A 23,842-nucleotide genomic window follows, 5' to 3' on the forward strand; every position below is an offset into this window, starting at 1 on the left:
CGAAGTGGGTCTTTGCCCACGAAAGCTTATGCTCCTACACTTCAGTTAGTCTATAAGGTGCCACAGGACTCCTCGCCGCTTTTGCATTTTAACCTGAAAGCCATAATTTCTTCTTAAAGGTTTTAGCACACGCATCTACTGTTGATTTTTTTTCTAACCTGTACCAACCCTTAATATTTGAAATAAAGTAGCATTTGAAATCCATAGGTAGCTTGAGAGAAATGACACAGACTAAATTGCAAAAAATGCTGTTAGTCTCAAAATAATACAACCATAATTCACAGTACAATTGACACTTTATTCCATAGTGATGGGAGTACACAGTATAGAAACTGCAAGAGACACAGAAATCAAAGTAAGTCTTTTCCAGTATAACATTCTATGAAATGCACTGATGTTTTTGGCACAAAAAGTGGGCAACAATACATTGTAATAAGGGTCTCAAGGGTAAAAAAATTGTACACTGTGGCAATTTAGTCATCCTGTTTGTGTTCTGCAGAACAATACAACATAGAACAGTGACTAACATGATTCACATGCAGATCTATGCAAGTTACATTACACATCCACTAACACTTTTATTCCTTCAAGTGAGGTCTATAATATTTTGTTCACCATCACTATATAAAGAGAATAATTATTTTCACAGGCTCTTATCTGTTCATCTCCATCAAATCAGGCAATTTAAACCAATAGTTTTCTCCAAATGTTTCCATATGAATTTTGATGGTTACAATCAAGGTTATCGTTCTTTGACAGCAATTAAATACTTAAGTGGCTGAATTATACCATATTTTCCCACATTTCACTCAAAAACTGCAGTCAATAAGAGAGGAAAACAATGTCACTGTTCTATATTCCACTGAACTTTTATTTTTGAAACCGAACATAGTGTTCCATATGAACGATGAACCATTGTTACAGGAATCTCTGTGTTACATAGGTCTTAAAACTCCTCAGAATACTTTCATGTAGTGGTATTTGTGTGAGACTTAGTAAAGTGTATATTTGTATAGGAAAAGACAAGCATGAGGATAGAGAAGCTGTGGTTTAACATAATACAGTAGTCTGTATGCACATTTTTACCAAGGGAGAGAAAGGAGTACTTGCTGATGTTTTATTCACATTATGTTCAAGAGGGAAACTTACACATTACAAGATCTTCATAAACCAGGGATGGGCAATAATTTTTGATGGGGGGGGAGGGGAACACTCCAAGATTTTGGCAAGTGGCTGAGGACCGCACTCTTCCATGATATTAATTGAGGAGGCTGGGGTCTGGGATGGAGGTTGGATGCAGAAGGGAGCTCGGGGGTAAGGGATTGGGGTGCTGGAGGGAGATGGGGTCTGGGAGGGAGTTTGGGTGAAGGACGCAGTTGTGACTGAGGGCAGGAGACTGGGGTGCAGGGTTCTGGAATGTGACCTAGGCCAGGAGGGGAGCAGAGGGTTTGGGCATGTGGAATGGGGTGGGCAGAGGGTTGTGGAAGAGAGGGGCTGGGGTGCCAGAGGCAGGCTCTGTCCAGGAGACTTACCAGCCAGGAGTCCAACCTGCCTGCCTTGCACAGCTTAAAACCTCTCAGCCAACAAGCCTGCCTGCCCGCTCCTGCAAAGGCTGCAGGGCCATGTGCTTGTGTGAATAACAGCCGGAGGGGGTGTGGTGCTTCATGTGCTACCTGTTATTCAAACAGGTAGCTCCCATTGGCCAGTTTCTGGCTAGAAACTGGCCAATGGGATTGTGCTAGGGGTGGGGGCAGTGCCTGAAGCCCTTTCCCCCCTGCCTCCCAGATCAGAGTTTTGAAAGAGAAATGGCCTGTAGCCACTTTTCTGGGTGGTGTGTGGGGCAAGCAGGGGAGCCTGTCTGGGGCTCCCTACTGAATCTGTGGGTCAGATCCTGTGGCTTGGTGGGTCAGATCTGGCCCATGGGCCATATTTTGCCCAGGTCTGTCCTAAACTCATCATGATGAAATACAACATATAGGGAAGAATAAAAGGTCGGTCATACAAAGTATCTCGTTCATTTATACGAAGAAAAATGATTAGATTTAAAACTTTGATTAGAAAGTCAAATCTCAATGTTAGCTATTTACCACTAGATCATCTTTACTGGAATGACATGGCATGTGATCTTAATTTTATCATGAGGGAGTTAGCATGGTGCAGCCAGTTAGCACACTGTGTTGCATCTCCATTTTTAGTCTGAGATTTTCCTTTATTACTTGTGGACACTGGTCTACATCAGGCACCTGAAAAATGTTGCAGTGACAAGGATACTTTATATTCAGGATGCTCATTTGCCATATACAAATTGCATAAAAAAGTAGGGGTTTGTTTTTGTTTTTGCTTGAGCCAATATTAAAAGAGAAAGGTAAAAACAGAGGGAGAGGTTTCCCCGGTTACCCCATCTCACCAGTTGCTGCAGGAAATACTTGCCAGACAGGAATAATTCCTAAGAAGTTTCTGGGGCTCCCACACTTCTCAGTAATCAGGAGCTGCTAGTCTTCCAGCTACAGGAGAATAAGAGGGACCTCAGCTTGTCCATTCACTAACTCTTGTCCATTCACTAACTCTCCCTCCCTTCAAAAGAGGGAAGTGGAGTAAGGAAACTACTTGCCACCTCTTCCATTCCCCTCAGGGGGAGAAAGAATACAAGAAACCACTGGCCTCCGGCACTACTGACTCCTTCCTCTCCCCTGGTGCAAGACAAGAGAAGAGGAGTCACTAAAATACCCCTTTCAAAATGCAGCTCCTGCTGCAGGCTTCTCTTCTCCTTTCATCTGCAGGGAAAAGACAGGCTTTGTCAAGGAACAAAGTGGGTCTATCAGTTCGCTCTCTCCTGGCACCTATGAAAGGGAGCATGGGAGAATTACATTAGGAAAGGTAAGGGTAGAATTGGGGCATTTGTGAATGAATGGAAGGGAAGAGAGAAGGAAAATGTAAAGGGATGAAGAGAAAAATTGAGAGATTAGAAGGGGAAGGAGACAGAAGAGATTTAAATGGATGAAGCAGGAATGTACCAGTCAGAAAAAAACTGAAAACCTCAGACAAAGGAACAGAGACAGGCAGACCAAGAAAGTGACGACTTGGAAGTTGATAACGTGTTCAGACTGTGCGTCAGCTCCTGAAAATTCCCATCGCTGCTTCTGTTAGGGAATTTCTCCATTTTTAGTTTACAAATGATTTTAAGAGCATCATGTTAATACTACCATCTATAATTATTCTTACTGTCGTGAAATATGTATGAGTCAGTGGGCAAACATGTTGTGGAATGTGCCACAATAAATACATTTGTTTCAACTGAATACCACAATAAATATTCATGCAATTTCTAAAGAAATTAGATGGCCATTGTTCCAATGAGATCCCCATGGGCAGATTAAATACACATGGCAGCCTTTTGGGAAACTGTTTCCTTTACTCATGAACATGCTCCGGGAATCATGTCCTCCAGCTAATTCTACCCCCATTCCTTTGTTTGGAGCTTTGCTAGTAAATTGTCTATATACGTACAGAAATAACTTCAGTCCAAAGGAGAAAGAACATAACAATAGTAGAAGCTGAAATCAAAATATATATAAAAAGATAAAAATATATTTCTAAGTAACTTTTGTAATATAATATTTCTACAAATTCCTTAAAACATTCATTTCTGTGGTCCACATGATCACAAAAATGTAGACTTAAATGACTGATACATAGCATACAAACAAGCTTCTTCCATTCCAGCCAATTTGAAAGAGTAACCAAAAGGAGTTGAAACCCCTGGGCACACCTAGATTGGCTGCTGAACAATCTGCTATCCTGTAATTTAAGTGTGTCAGAAACACATATCCCCTTAATGCTCCTGTATAGAGAGAGGTTTTCCAAGCTGCCACCTGCAGTCTGAAATTGATTCTAATCATGATTTTACACAGAAGTGGCAATGCCATACTGGCCAGAATAAGGAGTATAATCCATTTCACACTGTGGCAGCTAACAAAAGGAAAGCCTACTTACTACAAAAGCCCAAATTCATGGTTCTACTGAATTGCCTTTATTACCTACCAATATCTTGAATTCCTGACAATAAGGAGAGGAAGATAAGGGAAAATCTCAAGGGAAAAAAGGGTAAGAAGATATGAAGCAGAAAGGAAAGGGAGAAAAAAGGTAAAAACACATGGGGAAAAGTGTCAAGACAATGGAGATGCTTAGCAAAATGGTTAGGAATTAATTCTCCCCCCTGTATTTTTTATACTGGGTATGTAAATCACTGAAGCTAGGGGTTACCTATCATAGTTGTCTTTTGCTTGTTTGTTGCACTATATTCATCCCAGCAAAAGCACACATACACCTTAAATACCATCTACAGGGACATAAAAATACACAAAGCAAAAAATTGTAAACAAGGGTTAGTAGCACAGTGTTACAGTAGATTGTCAATAAAAACAATAAAAGTGTGGATATAGATTTGTCTACCTTGCCTGTACTTTATTACCAGTTACGAGGGAAGAATTCTATATCTCATAATTCTGAAGTTTTGTTAATAAGAACAGAACAACAAGTGAGTAAGCCATCTACTTTCTCCATTTCTGTGTTGGCTATAGGGATCAGCATGTGGTCCTTCAGTTTTTCAAAAACCTGGTTAGGAAATAAAAGGAAAAAGTCATAACACTTGAGCATCTCTCCCATTTATTTCAACTGTTTAAGGAATCAATATAATGGAAACAAATGTATTAACACTCTCCCCACATCCAGTGTGCTGCTAGCTGTTAGTTACTCTTTTTAACTTGCTCCATCGTGTATCTTATTCTCTTGTTTATTCACTGTGGATATGGTTTCTTATTTGAAACAAAATTTGTTTCTTCCCCATATTATTTTGATAAGCCAGTTACTTGTAATTAATAGTAGTACTTTTCATTTATATGTTGCTTTCCATCTGAGACCCTCAGAGTGTTTACAAACACTAATAAATTAATTTTGCACTAAGGGATGTAAAATTTTACCCATTTTATACAAAGGGAAACAACAGGAGGAGAAAGAGATTTAAGTAAAAGGTCAGATAAAAATCAATAGTGGAACTGGAAATGCAACCTAGGTCTCCTGACTTTCCAAGTGTTGGGCTTTAATCACTGTGTGTGTGTGTGTGCGCGCGCGCGCATGCGCATACATCTACAGTACCAGGGCCGCATCCCAGGAGGTACTGACACTTTTCAACTCCCAGTGCCTGTGATGGGTATCCAAGACATTTAGCACCTCAAAGAAAGAGCCCTTAATTTGTATCTCTCCCATTTACCTTTGCACTTTCTGGATATTCCTCAGGGGCTCGATGGAGCAGAACATGGCCTTTGCCTGGAATGTTTAAATATATACAATTTGCTGCAGCATCATCAGGCACAGTCAATTTGTCATAGCGATGGTCACTCATCTGCTGCATGGTCTGTTGACAGAAGAGAAGTGCAGTTGTTTAGAGGAAATGAACTAGCTTTCTAACAGAAATGTACAAACACAAACCTCAAAAAAATGAAATGATTATGGTTTTGCAGGAGTGATTTATATGTACTTCAACACTTTCTTTGCTCCTTTCCTTACTTGGCCACCATGAAATCTGCATCCCTTTGACTAGTACTGGCTCCTGATGAAGGAGAAACCACCAAATACACAGGGATCTTGTAATGCATTCAGGCTTTGTCTACACTTCAGGGTTTTTGCGTAGGAAGCCTTTTGCAGAAGAGTTCTTGCGCAAAAACTTCTTACGCAAAAGCAATGTGCTTTTGCATAAGAGAGCGTCCACACTGCATGGACACTCTTGTGCAAGAAACTGTGCTTTTTCCAATAGGGGTTTCTTGCGCAAAAACCCCTCCCGAGCGTCCACACGTGCCTTTTTGCACAAGAGCTGTAGCGCAAAAAGAAGTTATCCCTCGTGTGGAGAGGAATAACTCTATCGGCAAAAGCCCTCTGTTCTGTCAATTTTCTTGCACAAAAACGCACTTGAGGTGTGGATGCTCCACCAGTTTTTGCGCAAAACCAGCCGTTTTTGCGCAAAAACCTTCTAGTGTGGACATAGCCTCAGAAGAAAACTGTATTTAAACTATTCCCACTAAAATCCTGTGAACAAAGATCTTATACCAATGTATCTGAGAGCAGAACATGGCCTAAATCCAGAGAAGCTGCACTGATTTAAAATTACCCCAGTGTAGCTAAGAGCACAATTTGGTCTCTTGCGTCTAGATGAATTAACATCGGAATGATTTATGAGGTCACCTGTGCTACTGCTCATCAGTATAAAATGACACATGAAGCGAAGCAGAGGAAAGATCTTACAGTGCACAGTTAAGTAACAAAGCACCTAATACTTGCATATACCTCCAATAATTCCTTTGTCTGGGTACATTCTCCACATTGTAGTGTGATTCATACACATCCTGTGGAGAATACTCAAGTAAGAAGGTCACGCATTCCGGAGGAAGTGTTGATCTTACTCTCACTTCTTGTTTTTTCATCAGATAGGAAATTCTTCTGAATTTCCAAGGCCCCATCTACCTCCATAAAAGAGCTAACAGGTTTTGTTGAAATAAACACCACTTTTATTGTACTGGATGCATTTGTATTCTTGAAGTCATGATCTTTGCTTTACTATTTTTCATTTTAACTTGTTTGTTTTTAAGTTCTCCTTATCTGTTTTTTTAAACTTCTCACTCCGTTTAGAAGAAAACTGTATTTAAACTTCTCCTATTCCTAGGATTGCCAGGTGTCTGGTATTGACCCAGACAGTCTGGTATTGACCCAGACAGTCTGGTATTTTCGCCTCCTGTCCGGTAAAAAAAATTCAGAAAATACCGGACACTTAAAATGTCTGGTATTCTCTGATTTTTTCCCGGCCAGGAGGCGAAAATACCAGGTGTTTACCTGGTTCCGCAGGGAAGCGGTCTGGCCTGGAGCAGGAAGACAAGATGGCGGCCGGCCGCTGGCATTCTGTTAGGGCCAAAAAGCCTCAAAAGTGTTTCTTAAAAGGGCCACACTGTTTCCCCCTCTCGCCCCCAACAACTTTGGTCTCTCTCCCCCTTCCCTCCCTACAGAATTTTCTCCCCAGTGTTTTTTTTTTTTTAATTGGTATTTTTGGTTAAATCATCTGGCAACCCTACATATTGCAGACAAGGCCAGGTGTAGAGTGTACAATCACAACTAGTCACAGAGACCACTCATGGTAGTAAGAGATAGGTATCTGGAGGACCAGGCAGTTACAGATCACACTCCATAGCTGCCTTCGTCTTTGCAAATCATCTTTACAGACCCCATTTAAAGCAGTATATGCTTTATTAGGCCTACACTGCCATCAACTCAGAAAAGACCAGAAAAGATTCAGTAAGCTTCGAGACGTTGGTGTTCTTCCATTCTTGGAGGAAAAGCACAGAAAACTCTGTTATTGCAATTGTGTTGTACAATAGTTCATCTCTCAGGAACATATTGTGATTCACTGCAGAACACTTGCTTTAGAAGTTGCAAAACAGTATTTAATACAGAATAATGCAGAAACCAGTCATACAGTATTCTTTTATTGTGCAAAGGGCTTCAGGTAGAAAATAATGAATATTGCACAATAACTACAAAGAGAGGGAAGATCTTTAACAACAACAGACACATGGCAGATGCACTGGAGACTAAACAAAAGGACATTTTGGGTGGATTCTTCTCAAGACAAAAGAATGTGGAAGCAGTGATTGTGTTAATCCTAACAGTGAAGAAAAGGAGAGTGGGGCTAAACAGAAATAACAAGAGTAAGCTTCCAAGCTGTAAAGGGGAGACTGTTCTGTTAGTTACCTAGCTAGTCCCTACAAAAGACAACATGTTAATGTGCCATGTTAGGTACCTGACATTTTGGAGACACATACATTACTTTACAAATTAATCCCTCATCCCTTTTAAGATGCTGTAAAAGATCACATTTATAAATATTTTAAGGTCTGGAAGGAAGTGTCTCTCTCCCCTTTGCAAAACTTATGTGGTTTCTTTCTAGTCTCATTCTTTTTTACTGGGCCATCAAGAGTACTCATTCCAGAGTACTCATTCCAGAGTGGGTTTGTGTTACTATTCAAAGATTGATTAAAATGGGTCTTGTCAGGTTGCTGATAAAATACTGTAGTTCTTAGGCAGCCATCTTGTTCACCAAAATCTTAGCTTTTATTTAAAGAGAAAAGCATGTGTATGTAAAAAACAGTAAGTGAAAGTAAAAAAAGCATGAAGTAATTGTAATTGGTATAGTCAGGTCTGCCTGAATCTGCAGATGGCCTGGACAATAGCTTTGAGAGTGGGAGTCTGCTCTTTAATCTCAATGAGATGTTAACCCTGATGCCCAATAAGGACAATTTTCATTTCAACATGTGTAACTATTTTACTGCTGTTGAACATGTGAGAAAGATGGACTATCATATTATGCATATTTGTGCAATCCAGTGGGAGTGGCTGCTCATTCTGGTGGCTAGAATGGGATACTGGGAAAACATTGCCACTTTTTTCTCCTTGCTCCAAGGAGGCGGGTATGGAAACCAGTGCTTCTCTCAGGATTATAACATTTTCTAGAGGGGGGATTGGAAAGCTCTTCTCTTCCACCAGCCATCCAAAGGCAGTACGAATAGCAGCTGGGATCCTCTCCCACCCTGTGTTGGCTGCTTGAAGATGGGATGCCCTCAAAGAGATAGCAGGTCATTTTTCCTCTCAGCAGGAGCAGAAGCAGAGGTAAAGCTCCAAGAGTGGCTACAGGGTGGATCTTCCAGAATGGTCAGAAGCCATTCTCCTGTGGTAGCAAGTGTGGGGCCAAGCAGCATCCTTCCAGGCATGAAAGGCTGTTGGATACACCTCCCTCAGGTTTTCAAGCTTTTTCTTGACAACTGTGTGGCTAGAAACATTTTTCCTTTAAAACTGAGATTCTGATGTCATCACATGATTAAGATCATGCCTATTTATGCCTATGCCTTAAGCCAGTGGTTCTCAATCTGGAGTATGAAGGTTTCCCGGGAAGGGTGGGGGTGTATATCACTGACCTAGATATCTGCCTGGTTTTACAAGCTACATAAAAATACTGTAACAGGGTTAAAAAAGAAACTAGATACATTCATGGCGGATAGGTCCATCAATGGCTATTTGCCAGGATTGGCAGGGATGGTGTCCCTGATAGCCAGAAGTTGGGAATTGGCAATAGGGGATGGATCACTTGATGGTTACCTGTTCTGTTCATTCCATTGGAGGCACCTGGCATTGGTCACTGTCAGAAGACAGAATACTGGGCTAGATAGCCCTTTGATCTGACCCAGTATGGCCGTTCTTGTGTATAGCATGAGTGAAGTCAGTACTAATCAAAATATCATACAGATAATAACTTGTTTATATTGCTCTATGTATTGTACAATGAGTTTTAAGTACAATATTTATATTTGATTTATAATCCTATGGCAAAAATGAGAAAGCAAGCAGTATTTTAGTAATAGAGTGCTGTGACACTTCTGTATTTTTATGTCTGATTTGGTAAGCTAGTAGTTTTGAGTAAGGTGAAACTTAGGAGTCCGCAAGACAAATCAGACTCCTGAATCAGGTACAGTACTCTTGAAAGTTTGGGAGCCACTTTTGACTTAATCTGCCACTGCTTATGGGTTATTCAAACCCTTCCAAAGGAGGCCCTAAGCCAGAGAAACCAGCATAAATATGTTTTGAATATATGCACAATTCTATTAGAAGCAGTGTCTGATTTTGGAGCCAGAGCTACATGGAGCTTGGGTAAAGCTTGGGAGAATGCTACAGGTTGAAACTCTCTTAATTGGGATTCTCTGGTTCAGCTGCATCCACGGTCCAGCACAGATGTTGAAGGATCAGAGAGTCCCCGTGGTGGGCCAGTCACTTGGATCCCTGCAGGGCTGGCAGAGCAGTGAGCTGCCTGCAGTGAGCTGACAGCAGGACTGTCCAGCATGTGTCAGCTGTTCTATCCAGGGGGATTGGGAGACCCGGGTGCATGGCTGCCCGGAGGGTCCTGGAGCTCCAGCACAGCACCCATGGATGCCTGGCAGATCCCAGAGTCAGGGTAGCAATGGCTGCAGCCAGGTCGGCAGGGCAGCGGGGCCAACAGGAGGTGAGGAGCTGGCCAGGAGGCCAGTGAGAGGGATGAGGAGTGGGGAGACAGCTGGCAGTAGGGAGTCCAGAAATTGCCTCCCTTGTTCCAACAATATCACTCATCCAGAACCAGTCAGGTCCCAAGGTGCTGGACCAAGGAGATCCAACCTGTACTACTCTCACCCCGTCTCCCCCCATGCAATTCCTATTACACACAGAATTCCAGTCTCTATGAAATGTAATTTTCTCTTCATGGAGGATGCATAAGTAGTAAACAGAGCTCTGCTGTATACTCTAAGCCAGAGGAAGGCAAATTATAGCCTTGGGCCATATCTGGCATGTCGGAACCTTCAGTCTGGTGCCACCAGGGAGTGGAGCTAGGACAATTTTGCCAGGAGGAGCCAACCCAACTCTGGGGAAGTGCGGTCAGCAAAGGCAGCTAGCCCACAATGCCTCTCCTTCTGCTCACACCTGCTGCTTCAGATTTCCCAGTGCCAGGGAGACAGTTGCCACGCCATCAGCCCAAGTGCTCCGGGCAGTACAATCAGGGGCCAAAGAGTGGGGGGAACTGATTAGGGAGTGAGTGTCTGGAGCAATGTTCCCTCTAATCTTTTCCATCCATATACAGAATAAATGTTTTTATGTGCACCAAGGCATGTGCAGATGTGCACCACTAGGAGGAAAAACACAAACCTAGCACTTCACCAATGAACTGGGCAGCACTGGAATCTCTCCTGAGCAGCTACGTAAGTACATATCTTACAGGGAACACTAGTCTGGAGGGCAGTTCAGGAGCAGGAGGTGGTGGGATTAGAGAGGGACATAGGTTATGGGGTGGTCAGTCAGGAAGTGGGGAGCCGGCGGGGGAAGGGAGGGATGGAGCAAGGTTGAGGGATGGCCACATCTGGCTGCTTGGGAATACACAGCCTCCCCCAGCCTTCCCTACCCAGCCTTTCATATACATTTCTTGGCCTGAGGGACGCATCAGGTAAAAAAGTTTACCTACCCCTGCTCTAAGCCATCTTCATATAAAACAAAAAGTCTAAATGGACTTCAAATGTTCTGATATCTTCTGGGAAAGACACATCTCATTTCACCTAGTTTGTGTATCAGACACCCATTCAGAAATCTCTTAAAAATTGCCGTATGTACCAAGATTGTAACAGTCACAAAGTAAGTTTGTAAGAGTCTGGCTTTCTGCCTAAGAGCATTTGCATGATCACTTATACTAGCAGCCAGGCATTTCCTGCATGCCTAGTTTTTCTGGGAATTCTCTCCAGCCTATAGAGGGTAATATTCATTGCACATTCTCTCAGGCCTTAGTCATGCTTTCCTTATATTAAAGTCATTCACATGGCCTAAAATGCCTTTTCTGTAGTGTTTTACAGCATGTCCTTAGACAAACTGAGGTAATGGGTAAGCTAAATAAACCTAAATGTGAAACAGCAAAACATGTGAAGGAAAAATGTTGATGAATTTAGGAGATACTTTAAACATGTCTGGCATCCTTTCAAACGGGCAAAATATGGCCCACAGGCCGGATCCACCCCACCAAACATTTTCCTCTGGCCCACAAGAAATCCTGCAGTGCAGCAGGGCACTCAGGCAGGCTGCCTGCCTGCTGCATCCCTAGTCACACGGCCTCTGGAAGTGGCCTGCTGCACTAGCAAGTGTGTGTCTGCACGCCCCTGCAGCAGGGTAGTGGGTCTCCATGCTCTGCCTCTACCCTCAGCACCATTCTCACAGCTCCCACTGTCCAGAAACTGGCCAAGAAGCACACAGACACACCTTGGCTGCAGCAGTCAGCCACTCTGAGTGGTGTGGGGCCAACCATGGCATGCAGGCTGCCTGCCTGCCTAAGTGCCCTTATGTGCCACCTGCTGGGAGCTGCCTATGGTAAGTGTCTTCTGGGCAGAGTCAAAGCCTGAGCCTGTCCCTCACACCCCCACCCTCTGCCTCACGTCACAGCCTCATCCTGGACCCAAACTCTCTCCCAGATCCTGCACCCTCTCCTGCTCTCCAATTCTCTGCCTCGAGCTCCCTTTTGCACCCAAACTCCATCCCAAATCCCATATCCCCTCCACTGATATGGGAAAGTGTAGCTTGTGACCACTTACCAAGATCTCACACACACACACACAAATTAAGGTTACTCTTCCTACACTAAATTAGCCCCCTTGAACTCCCACAGAACACATGCACCCCATAGAAAAAATCAGTGGCAGAGGCAAGAATAGAAGAACTGGCTCTTCCAGGTCCCAGATCAGCACATTAAACACAAGAGACCATCCTTTCTTTTTCTGCAACCATTTAAAATTGAACATTAAGTGAGGAAGGAACCTCATCAAATAGATAGTCAGTCCCCGGGTTATGTACAAGATAGGGACTGTTGGTTTGTTCTTAAGTTGAATTTGTATGTAAGTTGGAACTGGTACATATAGTAGGAGAAACTCTAGCCAAACATTTCTCCAGAGCTCAGTTTTATTGTCCCACACCTCACTTCCCTCAGTCCTTTATTCTCAAGCCGAGGTGTCTGCTGAGAAAAGCCGCTCTGAGTCTCCCTGGTCTGCTGCGGGGGGGGGGGGGGGGGGGGGGGCGCTAGCTTCGCGTCTCCCTGGTCTGCTGGGGGGAAGCAGCTAGTGCGGGGTTGCCTCACCCCGTTTGTAAGTAGGGATCCGATGTAAGTCGGATCCATGTAACCCAGGGACTGCCTGTATATGATAATGTAATTAAAGATTGTGTCATAATGCGTATGGAGAAGGGGGTTGAATTAAGGTTGCCAATGTAACATTAATTTTGGTATTTCCTAATCTTTCAGTGGTGGAGTGTGCAGCATTACTAGTCCTTAATGTAGGGTCTTTCTGTATGTAACTTTAGTTAGGTTGATTTTTTTAAAAGAAGAATGAGAATGGAAATTCCATCATGTGCAACGATATGAATCTCCACAGGGGACACCAGCAGGGATCCAAAAAACGGACCAATCACTTGTGCTAAAGGCATAACTGGTAGCAGTTGCTGTTTGTTACCCTCTTTGTAGACTGATTACTATAAGGGATGTCTGCTCAACAGGATGTTAGAAGCCATGATCTGTGGGTTCTTCTTTTCCTAACCCTTATACAGAATATGGTCTAGTGGTACATATCACACAGCCATGCACACACATTTGGCACATTCATTATAAAATGCAGTGTAGGAAAATGGGTTTCTCATATTAGAAACCCGGGTTCTGTTCCCATCTCTGCCAAAAGTGACTTTAATATCTCTGGGGGAAAAGATACTCCCTTCTCTAACAGAGTCTGAGGCCTTGTACTAAATAATAAGATGGCCCCTATAATAATAAACAACAGAAACTGATCAGGGGAAGAGTCCAGTCTAGAGCTCCTTATTTCTTGGTCCCAGCCTAATTTCCCCTGGCCTGGGTCAAAAAGTGATTTGCAGTTGCTGCTTTGTCTACATACTGTCTGGAACTCTCTTTGTGACTCCATGTGTCTCAAAGCACGTTCAGTGCAAACAGAATCATCAGACGCTTTAACAGCAGGGCTCTCTCAAAGCTCTTAGGAACATCTGGAAATGGTGATTTTCAGAGTCTCACAACCTGACCAAATTTGGATGGATTTTCATGGAACAGAAAATGACACTTCTCTGTCCCCAGAATCATTCTCTTACCAAATTTTAAATTCCTGATCTAAAGCACAGAGTAACAGAACTCTTCAAAGACTATGCAGGAAAATATTTAAGATGGGGATGGTAAAAATACCTAACACTTAGGAAATATCTAAACTGATTTCACTGGAAGTTACAAAAGGAAAATCAACCCAAGGCCAGAAAGCAAGCATGGAAAATTTCCATCCAAACCATTAAAGTTTGGCAACAGAAAAGAGACTGTCGTAAGGGAAAAATATTGAGCAACTTTTAAGTATCAGTATGAAGTCTGTCTCTAATGATGAAAACTAAGTCATTCTCGGGGTGGATGCAGTCAGAGATACAGCTAGCTCAGTGATAGGCAAAAACATTCAGGCTAGCTTGTCTGTGGACCGATGTCCCTGCTTGAAGTGAGGAACCAGTTACATTAACTTGGAGGCTACAGCAGACCTGTAATCCTCTTAGACGGTTAAACAATGAAAGGGAGGAAAAAAGGACTCTAGGCCTTCACATTATAACACAGGAAAGAAGAAAATTGTGGCCATCACCATCCTGGAAAAAAATCTATTTTTCTGAAAAGCACCAATGGACCTTTATTTCCAGATTACATGGAAGACCTTGATTTTTACGGTTTGATTTGAAAGGCTACCAATCCCCTTCATCTCAGTGAAAGATTTAATAATACTCCATTAATGTACCCTCAGGCAACTAGCAGAGATTTGAAAATATGGTTCCAAGGAACCCAGATATTTTTAAAACCAGATACCTAGAGCTCTAAGCCATATCCTAGTGCAGGACATACTTGTAAGACTGTTTCACAGTGGCTAACTGCTTTATAGAACTATTAGTTATAATCCAAACCATGAGTCTTTGAGTCACTGTTTTTCATATTTAAAGTAAGATTGTAAAATTATGTTTAACTGGCTAACCGTTTAAACATACTGTTTAACTGGTTAACTGATTAAAGTGGGGGGGGGGAAGTGAGGGGGGAATCCAACCTGGCTGGAATGCCTCTCCCCACTGCCACTAGTTGAGTGTCTTCTCTCATGACCACAGGCAGGGGCTGTTCTGGCTGAGATGCCAGAGCAGCCTCTGTCCACATCGGGTCTCCCATGGGGCTGAAGCAGGTCCTTGCCCATGACAGGTGGGAATTTGCTGCAGCCCCCACTGGTTAACTTTAACCAGTAAGCCTCACTCATTATGGGTGAGGCTTTACAGTTAATCAGTCAAACCTTCACATCCCTAATGTAAAGGAATAAATTATCATTCTAACATGTTAATCAGTTCTCTCTCTGGATTCACTCTATGGTTTCTAAAAATTGATAGTCTGTTTTAGAGGAAATCTTACATGACTTCCTAGTGAAATAGTAAATGAAAAGGGAAGAAACATTATGTATAAGCAGTTGATTGTTTGGCTTAGATTTGCTTCAAAGAAAACTGACTACAGGCAGTCCCCGGGTTACGTACAAGATAGGGACTGTTGGTTTGTTCTTAAGTTGAATTTGTATGTAAGTCGGAACTGGTACATATTGTAGGGGAAACTCTAGCCAAACATTTCTCCAGAGCTCAGTTTTATTCTCCTACACCTCACTTCCCTCAGTCCTTTATTCTCAAGCTGAGGTGTCTGCTGAGAAAAGCCGCTCCGCGTCTCCCTGGTCTGCTGGGGGCGGCGCTAGCTTTGCATCTCCCTGGTCTGCTGGGGGGATTCGCGTCTCCCTGGTCTGCTGGGGGGAAGCAGCTAGTGCGGGGTTGCCTCACCCCATTTGTAAATAGGGATCCGATGTAAGTCGGATCCATGTAACCCAGGGACTGCCTGTACTGTGTTGTCCTCCACTGTACCAATCTCCACCAGTAGAGTGCGCTATTAGGGACAGGAATGGCATGCTAGCTCTAAAAACCATTTTGATCTATTATTCCAGGGTCCAACTAAATAGCTGAAGTGGGCTTCACTTGGAGTAACAAGCTGAGAGAAATCAAGGTTCAGTACAAAAGGTTTAGGGTGGCAATGGGCAACCTATTGGACCTCCATCTCCGTGCGCCACAAAGTTATTGTAATCAAGAGAGTTTCCCAGGATAGGGTAGTTTTGCTAACTGCGAGTTAGCAGAATTGGCTGGGTGCATTGTGTGAACTATAGGGTGCTTTGATTGGATGCAGAGGGAGCACACAACTCTCAGTCAATGTTGTGTGCGATCAGCACGCACCTCACTTCACATGCCCTTGCTTTATGTCTGTGTCACTTTAGCAATACCGATACAGGCTGGACCTCCCTTGTCCAGCACCCTTGGGACCTGACTGGTCCTGAATGAGGGGATTTGCCAGACCAGGGGAGGTCCCTCTCCTCATGGCCCATGCTGCCACCGGACTAGGACTCCAGCTTGGGGCTTTCTAGCTACTACCAGTCCCACTTCTGTTGGGGCTGGAGAGGCATGGCTGGAGCTCCATAGCTGGGACCGGAGCTCTGCAGCTGCTTGGCTCTGCATCCAGGACTCCACAGCCCCAGCCAGGGATGGGACAAGAGCTCCATGGCAGCTGCTGGGGTTGCAGCTCCCTGACTGCGGCGAGAGCTCCCTGGCCGCTGGGGCTAGAATTCCCTGCCATGCCATGCTCCCCTTCCCCTGACACTGAGCTTCCAGCTGAGTCACCAGTCCCCCACTAATGCACTTCTTCCCTGCTGCCAGACCTCCTATTCCTGGATTCTGTGGTCCAGGAATATCCGTGGTTGTGCCGGACCATAGATGTTGCCAGACCAGAGAGTCCTGGTTAAGAGAGGTACAACCTGTAGGAAAAATAGTGACAGACAGAAACCAGTGGAATCTGGCAACTCGGCGCATGAGAAATTGTAAGCAAAGTATCACACAGGCCACACACAGATCCCCGATGGACTGCAGTTGCCCACTAAAGGTTTGAGACAACAAGGCCCAATGCAGGGAGGAAACTGGGTTTGGTTTGTTCCATGATAGGTTGCACTGAAGCCTTGGTTCTTTCCCTTCCACACAGATCAAAGTCCCAGTGAACAGCATAGAGGCTCTTTGAAATGCAATGGGAAAGAAGAAGGTAAAGAACAGCAGTGTCATGTTCCAGGCAGACAAAATGAAGAGGAGCAAGACCAGGAAAAGCCAGAGACCTTGCCCCGATTTTATGGTGCTTTAAGAATCCCAGGATTCAGACATATCACTAGATGTGATGGCCAGGCTGTCTCAACAGGACTTGGTAGTTGCACATAGCATCCATTATAGTAGAAATTCTCATTAGATGTTGAGATGTCTCTTGGGGATTTGGAATACAATACTAACGCCCTTCAAAGATTCAGAGAAGATCCCATGCGGGCAGTGCCTGTTGTCATTTAGACCTCACAAAATATTCTTGGATAAATGTGATGTGTTGCAGGCAAGGTAGTGAAACCAAAAGAGTGGGTAATATGGCAAGCATCTAGTGTAGGCAGGACCACAGTGAAGCTACTAAATACTGTAGCAAATCATCTCCTACACTTAATGTTCTGAAGAGCTAGGCTTTTGTTTTTAACTCCTGCATCCCCTTCAGCCACACTGCCTAGTTTTTAAAGAAGTTCCCCTTGCTGTTCATTCCATTACTAAGCTTTTCCTAACTCAGGAAAGCCTTTAAATCCTCACAAATCTAACTGGTAATGCCAGGTGCTCATTAGCACAGCTTCAAAGCACACCTGTGCTGCTTTACCTCTAAACAAGGACACTGATGTGACACCATCAACATTGCACAGGGCCTGCTGCAGAGGGCAAATACCTCTTGAGGAAGGGAAAAGGAAATGACTTAGATTTGCTGTTGTTTTTAATAAAAGAATCTAGACGATGAACATCCTGTCTTTTGGAGCAGGAACCCACAGAGAGAAGGGAAGCTGGTGCTGAGAAAAATAAAGGAAAGCCAAGGAGCAGAAAAACAACAAAACACAATTCCTATTTACATGAGGCAAACTGACAATTCCCCCAATCACTACAGCTTCTGTATTAACTCTTACCGGGTCTCTTGTTGGTCACAAGTGCATATTTAAAGGGGTCCCACAACTATGTTGTCTGAGGCTCGTCTAATTCAGTCACATACACGAAGTTTAATGCAATAGATCTCTCAAAGACATGTGTCTCAATTTTAAAAAGGTTCTAAATATTATACTCCCTTGTGCACTCTGGTACACAATGAGAGTCCAACCCTGTGAGATGCAGAGCACCCACATTTCCCCAAGCAATGGGACACCAAAAGGAGTTAAAGATTCACAATACCTTTAGAATCAGGCCCTGAATAAACAACTATAAGCTAAAGGAAAATCCTTGAGAAACATCGGGCTGAATTCACAAAATTCCATCAATAATGTTTACAACAGCAGATATCTCACGTGATTATTTTTTCAAAGTTATATTCAGAAGTAGTCTGTTGTTCTCTCTGTTTCACAAAGCTCATTCTTCATTGCTACATTTATACAAAAGTCAGCATTCATCTGCCCTTGCTGCTTATTCCCTACCTGAAGTCATCCTCTTTGGGCTGTTAATATTTGTAATAATTTCCACAGCAACCCACTGTAATATCGTAAATACAGAATTATGACTTCATGTGGGGAATAAGAAGAAGCATAAGTGATTAATGCTTAAGGAATAAGAGGCCCCCTTTTCACGCAAACGTCTTATTACTAAAAACGAGCGATGAGAAAGATAGCGTATTAGACGATTTTTATCTAAACAAATTGTTCTTAATATTTTCCAGGAGGTATCTGGTATTCTGGCAGAATAGTGAAGTATTAAGTTGCCACTTGGGGGCCCTATTCTGCAGTCACTTACAAAGCACACAGCAAGGAATTTCTTAGTATTTACACAACTGAGTGCAGCTCTGCTGTAGTGGTTGATAACAGTATTTCTGCTTTGCAATAATGGCACCCTGCAGAGGCCCTAGCGATTATACAAGAGATATGCACCTAATACAAACAAAAGACAGTAAGTTACAAGACCCAGGGCAATGCTGTTGATGTTATAACAATTTACTCCAAAGTTTCCTTGCTTGGGGGTAGGGGGAATGGCAGGCACTAGCAATATACAGCGTGAAAACCTAGCTTCTCTGAAGGAGGGAAGCCCTTGCTTTTCCTTTCTTGACCCCCCTACACAGCTATAGCACATACAAAATATATAGACTATAAAGCAGGATTGACAGAAAATAGGAAATAAATGCATACTGAAAATAGCATAAGGCAGGGCAACAGGAGGCTGAGAGACTTCAGGCAGCAACAGTTTTTGCAGTTAACTTCTACCACTCACTTTTCATTCAATTTCTTACAGTCTCACTTTCAAAATGTAGCTCAAATAACCATGTTCTATATATTTTTTTTTTACAGAGCTTGAAGATTATGGTAAAAAGGTCATTCCTGATTTATTGTCTGCTTCTACCATGTGTTTTATTATCCTGAAGCCTCGCTAGCCATTTCATAGTTCACACACAGGAAGCACTAAGATTATGAGAAATTATAATATCCTAAATTCAAGTGGTTTAATTAATTAATTTTTAAGAGTTGCCTAAATGTTACAATACATAAACCAGAAAAAGATACTGTCCCTCCAACAAGATTGTTGCTAGAGGTAAAGTATCAAATATGAAATTGCAGCATAGCACAACTAAACAGATCACTTTCCAACTAACAAAAATAAGCCAATCCATTTGCTAACCTCAACTCAGATGAACTGCACTGCCATAGACACTCAAACATAGCTCAATCATTTTGCTTGCAGGATTGGATTTCTAAAATGGAAAAAATGACCAATAAAAGAGTGGTTTAAAAGGAAACCATGAAGACAAAAATGGCATTCAGGGCTGTCATGACTGGGGGTTCAAGTAGGAGCCCCAGGGGACTGTACTGCCCTACAGAGTCCTATTCACGAATATGGATAACAAGAGGAGTAGCTGATTGATTGCACTATGCAGTGCCATGTAGCAGAGAAAATAATCTAGCCTTTAAAAAACAAGGAGTAGCTTTTAGCTCTGGGTATCAGTTACCTATGAAGACCACAGTGGCAACTTTAATTAACGATAGAAGAAAGGATATTGTAGGTAGAGCTGCTAATGATGCCTATAGCTAAATTGGTCTAACACTTTGTTCTAAGACACCCCCCCTCCTTTTCAGATAGGTGCTGGAACTAGTTCTGGGAGTGCAGCAACTTCTTCTGGCTTGAAGTGGTTTCCATCATATTCAGTGTTTACACTTTTGTTCAATGGCTCTCAGTATGCCCACTACACAAAGTGTTCTAGCACCCCTGTATTTTCAGTTGTTTGTATCTCTGTCAGACTTGAACCATTCAGACAGAACACTTGATGCTTGTTTTCTTCCAGTCATTTAAAAAAAAAAAAAGGTTCAATGAAAATACTTCGGCCATTTCTAAGAAACAGGATCAAAACATTTCTCCGACGATCATTAGTGCCCTCATATTTTGAAAAAACAATTTGAAAGTTGGTCCTACTCAAAGAGAGGCCTTTTGCTGATAAAAATTCAACAAGATATGACAAACTTAAAAGCTGTTTAAAATGTTTATTGGCCTATGTTCAGAGCTTTTTATAAACTTACTGCTAACGTCTCATCTGCACTGAGCATAGTTTCAGCCTCCCACAGAGCTTGAGCTCAGGAGGGGGGTCTCAGCATGAGTATTGCCACTCTAGCATAGTTAAGAGAGTGGTGGGCTCCAAGCCGTAAGTTCGTCTTGGCTCTTCTCCTCACTTGGCATTAATTAGGGATGTCAGATTGCATGTCATTGAATAGTTGTGTAACCCTATCAAATGTTACCGGTTACATGACTATTCGATAGTCCTAGTGGGATGGGGTCACCAGCCAGTGAGCTCCCAGCCTCACTCCTGGGGAACATCCTGCCACCCCACACTGCTATCAGAGGCAGTAGCATAGGGTGGCAGGTGTGAGCTGATATGCAAGGGAAGGGTGGCAGCATCCCCTGTCTACAGGGGGCCCAAACCCCCTGCAGAGAGAAGCTGCACCAGCATCCACAGAGCAGCCTCTGTCTGTGGCAAGCCCAGGCCCGCCACAGACAAAGGCTGCTCCGTAGTGGCCTCCCCTGCTCCCCTCCCCCACGCTGCTGAAGCAAGGGGGGGGAGGGGCGGTGGCTCCATGGAGCTGGCTCCATAGCTGCTGGGAAGGGGAGAAAGTGGCTCTACATGAGGAGCTGGCTTGAAAGTTGGCTTCCTGCTGCCCCCTTTCTATCTGAGTCAGCAGCACAGAGTGGGAGGGAAGGAGAGGCTCCACTGGACCCAGTGCTTGCGAGGAGCCAGCTTAAAAGCTGGTTCCTCATAGGCTCCTGCCTCTGCAGCTTTATTGATTCATCATGTGGTTGTCTACACACTGACATCCCTTGTATTAATAATTCTTTGCAGAAAACTTCATGAGTAAGGCCTCAGAACCTTCCTTTAACAAGGGAAGGACATACACATTCTCCACATTTTATGGCTGGGAGCAGAACCCTGGTCACTAATATGACTAGGTTTCACAGAATTTAGTTTTTATTTCAGTGCACAATATGGATGTTTATTTTCAAGCCTTTTTCTATTTTTATCAATTTATATTTTCCCAGTTGTGGGGAGTTATGGGAAGTCAGACCATTATTTAATGATAGACACCGAGATTCAAAATGGTAAGGCTTTATAACTATTTAAACACAAATTGCCAGATATCAAAGCATACAAATAACCTTAAATCAGACTAATAAGCTTGAGCTGCACACTTTCTTATTTTCTATACCTATGCATTTCTGTTATTGACTGAAATATTTTTCATCAGTGTGTGTGTGTGTGTGTGTGTGTGTGTGTGTATGTGTGTGTGTGTACAGTGAAAGGTGTTTACTGATGAAAATCTAATTCTTCTGATCGTAAGCATGAACAATTCAAATTTCATCCACTTAGCCACACTGGCTTTCAGAATGAACATGACAAATCTGTGTAAGTGGCTGGTTGCAGTCTTTACTACTACAGACTGTACTCAAACCCTTTCAGAGATTGTACTCAGACCCAGGAGTCCTGACTCCCAGTATTCAAAAATGTATCTCACATTATGTATGTGAAGGATTAGTCGACTATCTGATAAGCAAATGGCTATTGGATAGTCAACAGGATAGACAACTAGTCGCTTTCCCTCCCTCCTTGCTGCCTCTAAGATAGAGGCTGCAAAGGGGGGGGGGGAGAAAAATGGGTATTTCAAAGCAGCAGTGTGGCATGAAGCCTGGGGCCAGATCCTGGGCTCCATGTGGCATTGCTACTTTGAAACGCTGTGTGCAGCCTGAGGCCTGCTAGGGTGTCTGAAGCTGCGCATAGCATTTCAAAGCAGCACCGCTGCATGGAGCCTTGGATCAGCTGGGGACTCCCCAGCTGACCCCAGGCTCCATGCAGCACTGCTGCTTTGAAATACCATGGGGAGCCCAGCATCAGGCTCCCTGTGGCATTTCAAAGCAACAATGCTGCATGGAGCCCAGGATCAGCTGGGGACACAGCTGAACCCAGGCTTCATGTGGTGCTGCTGCTTTGAAATGCCGCCGTGGTGTTTGAAAGCAACAGCATCACATGAAACCTGAGATCAGCAAGTCCCCAGCTGAACCTGGGCTCCACCTGGCGCTTTTGCCTTTGAAGGCTGTTGCTACACTAGGGCTGTTGCTACACTTCAAAGGCAGAGGTGCCCTATCAACTAATTGAACAGTTGATGCAAAAATGCATGGACTATTTGATTAGTCAATTACCCGATACTCAACATCCTTATCTCATATTCCTCTCTAATCATTTGTCCACACAGGATAAAAACAACCTATTGCTGTCTGTTGGTAGAGGTCTGTAATTGTGGGTCTGGAAGTTCTGGAGCTAGATCCAGCTGTTGACTCAAAGGGAGTCAACTTATTTCCACATGATATTTCTGGTTTTTTAGTTTATTATTAAAAACCTCGGAATCCATCTTAAAAAAACCCCACTACGTCAGGGGAATGTTCAAGCTAGTAAATCAGGCAATTGGCACATTAGGAAATTGCGGAAGTAAGGTTTTCTCTGAGTCTAGACGCTCAATTTGGCTTCATTGTATGTAAGGATTATGACATACTATCACAGACTATTTGTTAACAGGAACATCGTCTCATCCACTGCACAGACTGGACAGGGAAGGAGGCAGAGGGTCGTAGGTTGAGGATATTGTGAACCAAAGAGGCTTGCATTCTACTTCTGGGTATGGCACAGACCAGCTGTGAGATGAGGGCAATACTGTTATCATGCATAAGATGACAAAACACTTCCTTGCCTGATTTTGTAAACTTAACATGTTTAACAGGTTTTTTATATGTAGCATCATAGCATCCTGGAAAAGCTAGACTGACCTAGATGCTCCCTATTTCACAATTCCTAACTTTATTATTGATGAGCATTATAAACCAGATTTGATTAAACAATACCCAAGTTGTTAGCTGCAAGAACTAGGACCAATTCATTTAGCAATTTAGGCCAAAATAGATAGATAGATAGATAGATAGATAGATAGATAGATAGATAGATAGATAGATAGATAGATAGATAGATAGATAGATAGATAGATAGATAGATAGATAGATAGATAGATAGAGACTATTCCACCTCTTGATCCAGAGCCGAGATCTGATAAACTTTCAGACATTCTGCAAAATAATATGCATTTTTTTAAACTATTTGAAAAAGTGTTTGCTGGGTATTTACTTAGACATGGGCAGTCCTTTATATTTTTCTATTGTATTTTATTTTTATGGGATAGGTGCTCAGACCATAAGGGTTTTCTGTTCTGTTTCTAAAAATAAAATGACTTTGGTGAAATAAATTCTCATTTAAACAGCTAACACAAATGGCCTGATCCTAAAATACACTCACTGCTTCTGTGAGATGCTGAGCATCCTCTGCTCCCACTGGCATTTTCACTGGAAATTACCTTCCAGGTACTGATCCAAATGTTGGGATTGAAAGTTTTATTCTTTTTATATTTGTATTTTAGGATTAATAATGTAGCAATGTAAGGTAACATATTAACACATTTAATATTTTATTAAATTAAGCCCTTTAATAAAATATATATTTCTTTGTATTAAAGTTTAGTAAGCTTAGTAAGTAAAGAGACAG

The 23,842-nt window shown here is 42.8% G+C and overlaps 1 protein-coding gene across 1 annotated transcript in view; it reads right to left on the reverse strand.

The window, feature by feature from the left end:
- Positions 1-277: 277 nt before the first annotated feature.
- The window catches only part of DDAH1 (dimethylarginine dimethylaminohydrolase 1), a 101,694-nt gene continuing 78,129 nt past the window's right edge, over positions 278-23,842 (reverse strand). The window contains exons 5-6 of the mRNA XM_006120264.5: positions 5,270-5,413; positions 278-4,614 (exon numbers count right to left, since the gene is read on the reverse strand). Of these exons, the coding sequence (XP_006120326.2) occupies positions 4,498-4,614; positions 5,270-5,413 (261 nt within the window). The 3' untranslated portion in view covers positions 278-4,497. The remainder of the gene's footprint in view (positions 4,615-5,269; positions 5,414-23,842) is intronic.

This window comes from Pelodiscus sinensis, chromosome 9 (assembly GCF_052426305.1).
Source record: "Pelodiscus sinensis isolate ZL-2025 chromosome 9, ASM5242630v1, whole genome shotgun sequence".
In the NCBI taxonomy this organism is placed as follows: Eukaryota; Metazoa; Chordata; order Testudines; family Trionychidae; genus Pelodiscus; species Pelodiscus sinensis.